The sequence below is a fragment of the Brassica oleracea genome, unplaced genomic scaffold (genome assembly GCF_000695525.1).
Source record: "Brassica oleracea var. oleracea cultivar TO1000 unplaced genomic scaffold, BOL UnpScaffold01340, whole genome shotgun sequence".
NCBI lineage: Eukaryota > Viridiplantae > Streptophyta > Magnoliopsida > Brassicales > Brassicaceae > Brassica > Brassica oleracea.
The window spans coordinates 3,845-14,162 of record NW_013617880.1 but is presented as its reverse complement, the minus strand read 5'-3'; the positions used below and the strand labels follow the sequence as shown (position 1 = coordinate 14,162).

General features: G+C 35.4%; 1 protein-coding gene and 1 long non-coding RNA gene across 3 annotated transcripts; both read right to left on the bottom strand.

The window, feature by feature from the left end:
* Positions 1-173: 173 nt before the first annotated feature.
* LOC106321238 lies at positions 174-3,734 on the bottom strand. 2 transcript variants are annotated; one of them, XR_001266021.1, is made up of 7 exons: positions 3,516-3,734; positions 3,335-3,436; positions 3,014-3,239; positions 2,860-2,927; positions 2,673-2,768; positions 827-1,035; positions 174-431 (listed from the first exon to the last, which is right to left on the bottom strand). It is a non-coding gene; the product is annotated as an uncharacterized LOC106321238 (long non-coding RNA). The 2 variants fall into 2 exon arrangements; XR_001266022.1 differs by having other exon boundaries at positions 3,014-3,142; positions 3,340-3,436.
* Positions 3,735-6,413: 2,679 nt separating this feature from the next.
* On the bottom strand, positions 6,414-9,170 carry LOC106321240 (probable S-adenosylmethionine-dependent methyltransferase At5g38100). Its single transcript, XM_013759549.1, has 3 exons — positions 9,084-9,170; positions 7,371-8,021; positions 6,414-6,862 (listed from the first exon to the last, which is right to left on the bottom strand). Exons 1-3 carry the CDS (start codon positions 9,168-9,170, stop codon positions 6,515-6,517), a joined length of 1,086 nt encoding a protein of 361 aa, XP_013615003.1. The 3' UTR covers positions 6,414-6,514.
* Between the last annotated feature and the right edge of the window lie 1,148 nt (positions 9,171-10,318).

The following is a 10,318-nucleotide window of genomic DNA, read 5'->3' as shown; positions in this document are numbered from 1 at the left end:
AGGGAGTCTATGACCCTCCTGTCGACTCCTACAAACTACGCTGGAGCATTTTTAAATTTCGCATATTAATGAAATATGACTTAAGAATCATTCCCACCGTCATGTTATATCTCATCAAGTAAGCTCTCTTTTTACATGTATATATATATATAAATAAAAACTATCTTGCGAACTCGGTGGAGGCACTGACTTGAAGGTTCAATTTAGTCGCATATTTTAAGCACCACTTTACAACAATTAAGTCATTGACTCACTTAAAAAAGGGTTCATATCATGTATCACACACTTAACGCTATCCTCACCGTCGCAGATTTTCATTGCATGTTACTCTATTTGTAGAGCATATATCGGCTGTAGTACAAGTTTTTTTTTTGAACTTGTGAATGTTGACTCAAATCACATACAAGCAAGATGAGCCTTGGTCAATGGGCCTGCAAGGAAAATGGAGATTGGGTTTATACACATATGAAACCCATCACGTTTTGTCATTAAACGTGAAGTGCACAAGGGTTATGACAGAGCTGCTTAGTATAAATAGAACTTTATCCTAAGCATTAATACAAAAGTGTAAGAGAGACATTCTCAAAGCTTGTACTTTTCTCAGATTATAGTGAAGCTTGAGGGACAAGAGTTCCCTCCCCAGAGGTAACGGTTAGAGGCCGTGAACTGGGTCAAAAGTGTTTGTGTCTTTTACAGTTTATGCTTACTCTAAATTGGTTTTAGCAAACGATCAAACCCTCACAAGTGGTATCAGAGCGCATTTGGTTAAAGCTAAACCGATCGTCGACCAAAAGAAAAAGATCTACAGGTTAGAAGAAACTCTTACTGGTTGTTTCTTCAGTTGGGATTTCTGGGATTTCTTGGTTTGAGGTGCAGTAAGTTTTCTGAAGATAGTCGCTGCAACCAGGAGTAGAAGTTGTTATTCGGATTTGGTTCATCATATCTCTTGAGCTAGTTTTCTGTTGTGTTGAGAAGGGCGTTACACAACCCGAAACTCAGGCGAGTTAAGGTTGTTCTTGTATTTGAATCTGGTTCCTGAAATCAAGGGTCAAATACATTAGCATGGAACACACTCAAAGCAGACTGGATGTAGAGAAATTTGATGGTAAAGGCGATTTTGGATTATGGAAACATAAGGTGCTATGTCAGCTGGAGCTCATGGGCTTAGAGTCTGTGTTGGAAGAGGTTGAGACCTCTCAGTCAGAACCAGACAAGCAAGATGAAGGCCAGCAACCAGGAAAGGGTCCAAAGTTTGTTGAGAAGGATAAACGGGTGAAGAATCTTATTAAGATGTGTCTAAGCGATCAGATCCTAAGGAAGGTCATGAAAGAGCCTACTGCTGCTGGGATTTGGAAGGCTCTTGAGACTGACTACCAGGCGAAAACTTTACCCAATAGGATCTATCTGAAGCAGAGATTTGCTAGTTTCAAGATGGAGGAGAACAAAAGTATTGAAGAAAACCTGGACAGTTTTCAAAAGCTTGTGGATGATCTTGCACGTCTGAATATAAGCATAAGTGACGAGGATCAGGATATTCAACTACTTACTAGCCTTCCACCACTGTACGAAGCCTTGGTTCACACTCTCAAGTATGGTAGTGGTAAAGACACACTTTCAGTAAGTGATGTTACTACTTCAGCGTATTCTAAAGAAGTGGAATTAAAGGAGAAAGGTCTCCTGAACAGAACCAGAGGAAACTCAGAAGGTTTGTATGTTGAGTCTAGAGGCAGGTCTGAAAGAAGATCAGAAAAAGGAAACTACAAACCGAGGTCCAAGTCAAGAGGTAGATCAAAGTCAAGACCTAAGTATAATAAGAACACTACAGGTTGTTTCTTATGTGGTAAAGAAGGACACTGGAAGGGGAGTGTCCAGATAGACATGGAAAGAAGCCAAGCAGCTCTGCAAACGTTGCGACAAAGGTGACATAGAAGGTGAAAGAGCCGCTTGTTCTTACAGCAAGCAAACATGACTCCAAAGGCGCTTGGGTCATGGACTCAGGCTGTAGCTTCCATATAACTCCATATAAAGAGTCTTTGTTTGATCTACAAGAGCTTGATGGAGGAAAAGTCTTGATGGGAAATATGACGCATAGCGAGGTGAAGGGGCTTGGCAAGATTAAAATCTTGAATCCAGATAATTCTGTGGTTATTCTGGCAGAGGTTCGGTATATGCCAACAATGGGGAGAAATCTAATTTCCTATGGACAGTTGGAAAAGAATGGCTGCAGATACGAGGGAAAGGATTTTGTAGTCACTTTCTACAAAAATGGACAGAAGGTAATTTCTGGAAAATACCAAGACGGATTGTACTATCTACAAGGGAGAGTGGTGCAAGGAGAGTCGATGGTAGCAAGGCCAGAAACTGACATGACCAACACATTGTAGCATTATCGACTACAGAATCTGAATATATGGCACTAACAGAGGGCTTTAAGGAAGCTCTATGGCTAAAGAGGTTTGACAGTGAATTGAGTTTTTTACAGGATGAAGCTAAGGTTTTCTCAGATTCACAAAGTGCTATTCACTTGGCGAAAAATGGAGGATTTAACGAGAGGACCAAGCATATAGACACTAAGCTGTATTTCATCAGAGATGTTATTGAGGTTGGGGATGTTACTCTACACAAGATTCATACACCAGCTAACCCAGCAGACTTACTAACTAAAGCGGTACCTGGAAACAAGCTCGAGAAGGGGCTTGAGTTCCTGAAGGTGATCGCCTGATGAAAGCTTGTGGAAACCTGTAGGGGATTCTTTGTTGATTTGGAATCTCGCAGGATAAAGAAAATGCAGAAGTGAGTATTCTGTATTTAAAAATCAACACAGGAAATGCAAGAAAGAGACATAGTCAGGCGGACTACCTCATTCTTGTGTGGTTTGGATTCACCTTAAAGTGGGCATTCTCTATCTCTCCCATTAATCTGGAATTCTATGTGGAACATGGGAGGTTATGAGTTGCAGGAGATAAAGTAACTGCAAGGAATTGAGACATTGTCAGAGCTTAGGAAATTGCACCTTGAAGTTCTGTTGGATTTTGGATTTCTTATTCTGAGAAGGTCATCGTAGCTCGTGTTCAGTTAGTGACGTTCGTGTATTGTCGCAGGAGGAACTGAATTGAAGTTCAAACAAGCCGTTGTTGGTCGGCTTCAAGTATCGAGAGATGCATAAATGAAAATCAGAAATTTATCATATATCCGGTCTCAAAAGATGTTATCCGAAATTGGAAGTGGCATCGGGTTATCTGTGCGTGCATCAGTTGGAAAGATAAGTATTTGTAACAGACGGTTTCATTTACTTATCCTTCCATGCATCAGAGGAAAACAAGAAGATTCTTACCTTACATGTGTCTGGCGGAAAGGTAATTATCTTGATTGATTGGCTTCAGTATCAAATCTTCAGGTCTTGTGGTCAGATGGTGATAATGAACAGAGGATTCACCTGGAAAGTCATGAGCTTAAATCTGAGAGAGATTGCTATGACATATCACTGACACAAGGTAACAAAGAAAGGATCTCACCGGCGTTACATGCAAGGATGACTACACAATTATTGAGAGACTCAGATGTGCAACAGAGACAGGAGGAAGCTTTGGAGCTGAACGTCGCGGTGGAGTGAGATCGAGAAATCTGAGAAACCGAGGAACAAAAGCAAACGTCGGTTGGTGATTAGGTCAAAGGTGGAGACTGTGAATGTTGACTCAAATCACGTACAAGCAAGATGAGCCTTGGTCAATGGGCCTGCAAGGAAAATGGAGATTGGGTTTATACACATATGAAACCCATCATGTTTTGTCATTAAACGTGAAGTGCACAAGGGTTATGACAGAGATGATTAGTATAAATAAATAGAACCTTATCCTAAGCATTAATACCCTAGCAGTAATCTCCTGTATCGAAAAGTGTAAGAGAGATATTCTCAAAGCTTGTACTTTTCTCATATTATAGTGAAGCTTGAGGGACATGAGTTCCCTCCCCAGAGGTAACGGTTAGAGGCCGTGAACTGGGTCAAAAGTGTTTGTGTCTTTTACAGTTTATGCTTACTCTAAATTGGTTTTAGCAAACGATCAAACCCTCACAGAACTTTACTGTAGTACGAGTTTCTTTAACGAAAAACCTTTTGTAGCATGTGCACCACTTGCAATAAGCTAAAGAACATTCACGCGATCAAGAAAGCAAGTTATCATTTCTACTAAAATCTCAACTTTCACTGCTCACTCAGTCAAATTAACAATTGTGGTGCAACCTCTTCAAGCATAAACAAAACTTAAATAACGCAAACAGTTGGGAGCTTTTCTAAAAACTCAGAACATGTTTTAAATGATCCAACACTTTTAAACGTTTCGGATTAATAAAATAGCTTACATCCCATTACATCAATATACAGGCCCATCGCAATAATAATCTCATTTGCCTCCTAAGCACCAATCACAATCACCAAAAGCTTCTCCAACAACAAAGTTTACAGCTAACACGTAATAGGCAAATGACCTCCTAAATTGTTTATGACTTATTATTTTCAAACCAAATTTCATTTCGTGGTATGGACAATAATCATCTACAATCACCGGAAAGAATTTAACACACATCATAATCAAACAAACATGATAATCCTATAAATAAAATACAATAAATATCGTACCAACTTTACATAAAAAACACATGAAATCCAAATCAATATGAAAAATAATTACAACAATATAAATATTTTTAGTTATTCTTAGTTTAAATTTTCTTCAGTGTCAAATTCAAATAGAAATCAAATAGGAAAAATGTAAATCATTACATTTTCCATTATTTTTAAATTTAATAATTTTGTGTTTTCCGACGAAAAATAGTGTTAGTGGTCATTTTTGTAACTTATGTTAGTGTTTTTTTTAACTCAAACCAACAAATTTAATAAAATTTACAATTTGATCTTAGAATAAAAATAAATTATCTTTATTATTTTCAATATAGAGTAAATTTCCAAATGTTTTATAAAATTAAAATATATTTTATTATAAAATAGTTTTAGTGTAAACTCACCCGCCCGTAGGACGGACCAACCCCTAGTTTATTACTATATTAAAGTTCTAGCATGGAAATAGATCGTTAACCAAATTCGTTTGTATCGCTTATTTAATTTATTTTTGTAAAATTATCTTTTACTAATAAAAATGAACTGATATCCGGTATCATTTAAAAAATTATATATAAGTATATTATTCTTTTTTGTTTTGAATGTGCTTTTTAGTTTTACTTTTTTGCCTGTTTTGATTTATGGGGACAAGATTCCTTAAAAGGGACAAATCACTAGAAGATGTATGTGTTATATATGTAAAACTGATATTTGACCCCAATATATATATATATGTAAAACAGATGCGAATATATAAATAAATAAAATCGAAAGTGACCCCAAAAATAAGTGTGACAGGATCGATGCCTAGGAGGCTAGGATGTATAGTGAATAATGATCCTCACAGCTTCTTAGTCTAATTTTTCATTCACATTTTCATCTTCTACATGATACTTCAAATGGAAACATATATGTCTTGATTTTTTTTTGTTTGTTAACAAAGTGGTAAGAACCAAGAAGCAAAAGTTAATGGTTTTGACTAAATATGCTGTTTAAACTAAATATTGTCCTTTTATTTCACTCAATAGCCATTTATAATTATGCTGGGGTTTTTCCTTTAGTTAATGGTATATGAGGGGTTTTTCCTTTAGTTAAAGGTATATATTTATGCTGTTTAAACTGAATAGCGTCCTTATATTTCACCCAATAGCCATTTATTAACTAATTGTTTAAGTAACTATGATGCATAACTATTCTCCACACTTCTGTTTGAACCAAAAACTGTCCTTATATTTCACCTAATAGCCATTTATTGACTTATTGCTTAAGTAACTATGATGCATAACTATTCTCCACACTTTTGTTTTTATTTGTATATATTAATTTTTATAGGTCTATTGAAATATAGTTATTTATAATGTAGGTCAATTATAAATATATTCGGGACCACCTTCTTTATTTTGCCACAGGACCACATTTGTTGTTGTTGTTGGCAATTGGCATTCACAACTCATACAAACCTATTATTGAGTTCCGACCAAGTTATGATACTGACTAGACTATTATAAGTTTTTATCAATCACCTAACTAATTGGTAATTTATCCACCAAATGCATTACGTCAAACTTTTGTTAGAAAATCAGGTTAATCTGCTTCAATTTGAATTCATTACGTCAACTTTTTGTTGTTTTATCAAAAACGATTGATTATTATTAAATAATTTTTTGTGTGTAAATGATCACCACGAAATTATCATAGTTTAGTTTAAGAAATAAAAAGTTATAAATCAATGCTATTAGAATTGAATTACACAAGATGCAAATACTTAGAAAAACAAACATTTCATATTAGCGAAACACACAACTGTATACCCAATATCTGACCCCTCTTCCGGATTAAACCAATCAAACCATTAAACAAAACACACACATACAAAAAAAAAATTTGTCAAATAAAAATTCATTTTCTTTTCAACGCAAAGAATAACATGACTTTCTCACGGTAACTAGATTCAACCTTCTCGGTGAGTCCGACGAGCTTGGTGGTGAGACGGTCGAAGATGTCATCCAGGAGATGGTCACCGAAATGATTGATGAAGAGAGATCCCATTGTGGCCTTTATGCAAACCATCCATTGCCTCACATCCTCCACGTCCATTGGCCGTTTGAGCCAGGCCGTGGGGTCCATCAGCTCCATAAATTCGATAGTGAAGCAGCCATTTTTCTCTACCAAGACTGCTACCTCCTCAGGCGACGCCGAGTAGATCGGTACGTTGAACGTATCCACTTGCTCTTCGCTGATTAAACCCTACATGGCCACCTCATTAAACTCGATATACAAATCCATTATTGGTAATAGACTAAACAGATAAAATATATATGTTAAAGTGTCAAAGTTAGCTTTTATTCATGTAGTAGCACAAAAATCAAAATAAGAAAATTGCAACAACTGTACAAGTTTTTGTAGGACTGTTTCGGTTTATATACATGCATACGTCATGTGAAATCTTTGTTTTGTCAAAAGAAAAAAAATTCTTCCCTTTTGAAATACGGATTCCAGTTATATTAACAAAAAAAAAATTGTTTTTTTGGTGTTTGAATTGATACTATATTTACTTACACATGTTAAAAACGATATTGTGTCATATCCAGGAACCGGTTGCTTGGAATTCTTCTTTGCAGAATAATCAACACTTTGTTTTGTATGGTGCATTAAGTAATTCTAGTTATGCATCACTTTTTTTTTTTTACAATAATACACGAATGTCATTTATAGAGACTTTCTACATATGCTTGAGATTGTTTATAAAGAATACCTGGGATTGCATTTGAATGAGAACATCAGCCATGGAATTATACATGATACTGTCGGCAAGATTGGAGAAAGGCATTCCTAGAGGAATTCCACACATTCCAACAACCAAAAGACCTCCACTCACTATTTCTTTAGCCCTAGCTTCTAGAAACCTCTCCATGTCCCGACCAAACTGCTCTTCATAAGCCTTGACCACTTCCTCCGAAGCATTTGAGTAGTGAACCTTTCCTTTATTCCACGCCTTGGAGCTTTTGTCCAAGACCTCCTTAGGAACACTTGAAAGCCAGTGTGTGGCCCCCACCGTCAGTACAATATGAACGGACGATTGAGGAAGAATACGGCTATAGAACGAACCGGGGACACCGACCGCAAAGTAACTCCGGTCTGGAGGAAGAGAGGTGAAGAGAGTGTTGAAGTCGTTACTTGGGAGGTCGTTAAAGAAGACGAGGAACTCTGGTTTTGTGGAGTTTGATTGTAAGCTGGTGTCAATGGATTTGATGATGTCTTCGACGAGTGAGAATGTGTTTGGTCCAGTTGCACAACCAAGATCGGCTATGTGGAACGTGTTGGTGCATGAGATTAGGGTTTTTGCATCAATTTTTTCCATTATCAGTTTGTCTATTATCTCTCTCAACAAACTCGCTGATCTTCTCTATGCACATTGAAAGCAAACAAAATGATTTCAGTTTGATAAAATTTTGTATTTAATTAAAATGTTGCATTCCAATTGAGAACCTAAATGAATCACTCTTTATGTCCGAAGAAAAAATGCGTACATCACTGGAAAACAGAATACCGTAAACCAAAAACATTTACTTAAGTCATTTACTTAATTGATATTAGTTTTGTCGAAAAGAGTATAATTTGAAACAAGTTTTTCATTAGATTTTTTTTTTTGAACTGAAAATAATAATAATAATAATAATAATTCTAATGAAAAACTTGTTTCAAACTTGTTTCATTAAAATTGGAACCAAACCTTTTCAGACTAATAAGCTATAAAAGTATTTTGCTACACGGATGAGATGAGATCCAAACCAATAAAAACCGATGAATAAAAAATAAAAAGTCATATTTTTCCTAATAACATAATGGTACCCTCGAGCCTTGATTTAGTAAAACTAATATAGTTTCCTTCATATTTAGCCAATTAACGATTACCTCTTCGTAGGACAATGAAGCCTCATAGAAATGTTTTTTTTTGTGGCTCGCTGAGTTCTGGATATTTTAAAATCTTTCTTTAAGTTTCTCTAACAAAGTACATCTTTTGATTAGAAAATGTCATGCAAGATATTATGAAAATGAAGTCAAATTTTAATTTTTCCCTTGAAGTAATGGACCTCCAAGTGATCCGAATAGCCAGCCAAGTAATATTTCTATTTAAAATTGACTGAATTTCTAAAATATTAATTCCAACATTAGAAATGATTTTATATTAAATTAGCTAAACTATTTCGAAAAAACTTTCAACTCTTTTATTTTGTTTTGGAGGGGGGGGGTTCCTAAAAGCACGATAGGCCACACATTCATTATATAAATTTATGAAAATCTCATAGTTATTCTTCGAAAGTTTTCCGCAGCAAGAATATTTTTAATCAATAATTCTGCTATTTCCTTAAATTAACTGACAGACCAATCAAATCTAATGATAAAAGTAACAAACCAATTAAAAGTATAAAATACGAAGAAGAGCAAAAATTAAGTGAAAAGAAACCTGCAGATGGGAATTCTTAGAGTAGCTGTCGGGGCCATGTCCTCCACTCATAGGAAGTGAATTAAGAACAATCTCTACTTTCCCCATTATAATTTTTGGTCCTTTTCTTCTATACTTTGGGTGTAGACTCGCTGCTGCCTATCAGTTATATAGGCAATGCACTTAACACGTAGTGCTTACATTGTATCCTTTTTAACAATAATTGGAATACTACATAAGAATATAAGTCCAACATAGGAACTGGAACATAAATAATATTTAAAAAGATTGTACCAATCCATTTATCATCAATTGATTTTAAATTGAAAATCTATGAAATATCTAAGTTCAAATGGTATCAGAGCCCAGAAATACTCTGCCCAATTGAATTGAAATCAATATGACCCATCGAAAGAAGCCTAATCGATCTTAAACCAACATGGTTTGATTGGTTTGGCGGTCTGACCAAATTGAATCCTACACTAAGATATTGTCGAAATTAACAGTTATAAAGACCATCATCTCGAGGGAAGGGGCGAGAATATAAGCTCCCACATTGAAAGTTTAACTGAGACATAATTAATATTTACAGGATTAGGTTCAATTTATTTATCAACAATTAGTTTTAAATTAGATGTCCATAACAAACCGAAATTTAACATACTAACACTTATTTATTATTAGTTTAGTGCCAACCTCATTCTTCCATAGGGAGAGAAAATTTACTTTAGTCTTGATTTCACTACAAGAAAATAGGGATTTCCCTACTGAATTTAGTGACTACATCTGCAGTTGCTAAATATACCATCCGAATACCTACTATTTAGCTATTGATTTGCGACCAATCTAAATCTGTTACTAGTTGGTCGCTAATTTACTACTACTAAACTTAGTCCTTACTCAGTCGGTAATTCGCGACTATTTAGCTACTTATACTAGGTCGCTATATTTTTGTCGGCCATCAGTCGCAAAATACTGTTACAAAACACGTGGAAATCGTTACTGGGTTAAGTACACCGGTTTTTGACGACTGATTGTAGTAGTCGCAAAATCAGTAGCAAAATAGTAGCAAAACAGTCGGTAAATATTCTATATATAGATGAAAACCGACACATTTCTTATCTCATCACCCGCGTAAGAATCATATCCTTAAACAATTTTGAGAGAAAAAAAATCTTGACCAACAATGACGAGCAATTATAACAACTATATTAATTTTCGTGCTTGGATGTACAAGAGGATTGATGAAGAAACGG

What these genes read in the sequence shown, in the direction of transcription:
- LOC106321240 (XM_013759549.1), bottom strand. Translation starts at nt 9,170, where the DNA reads ATGGGGAAAGTAGAGATTGTTCTTAATTCACTTCCTATGAGTGGAGGA. An exon ending in CTAAGAATTCCCATCTGCAG is followed by an intron (nt 8,022 to 9,083) that starts GTTTCTTTTCAC and finishes CAATGTGCATAG; the next exon opens with AGAAGATCAGCGAGTTTGTT. An exon ending in TCATTCAAATGCAATCCCAG is followed by an intron (nt 6,863 to 7,370) that starts GTATTCTTTATA and finishes GTGGCCATGTAG; the next exon opens with GGTTTAATCAGCGAAGAGCA.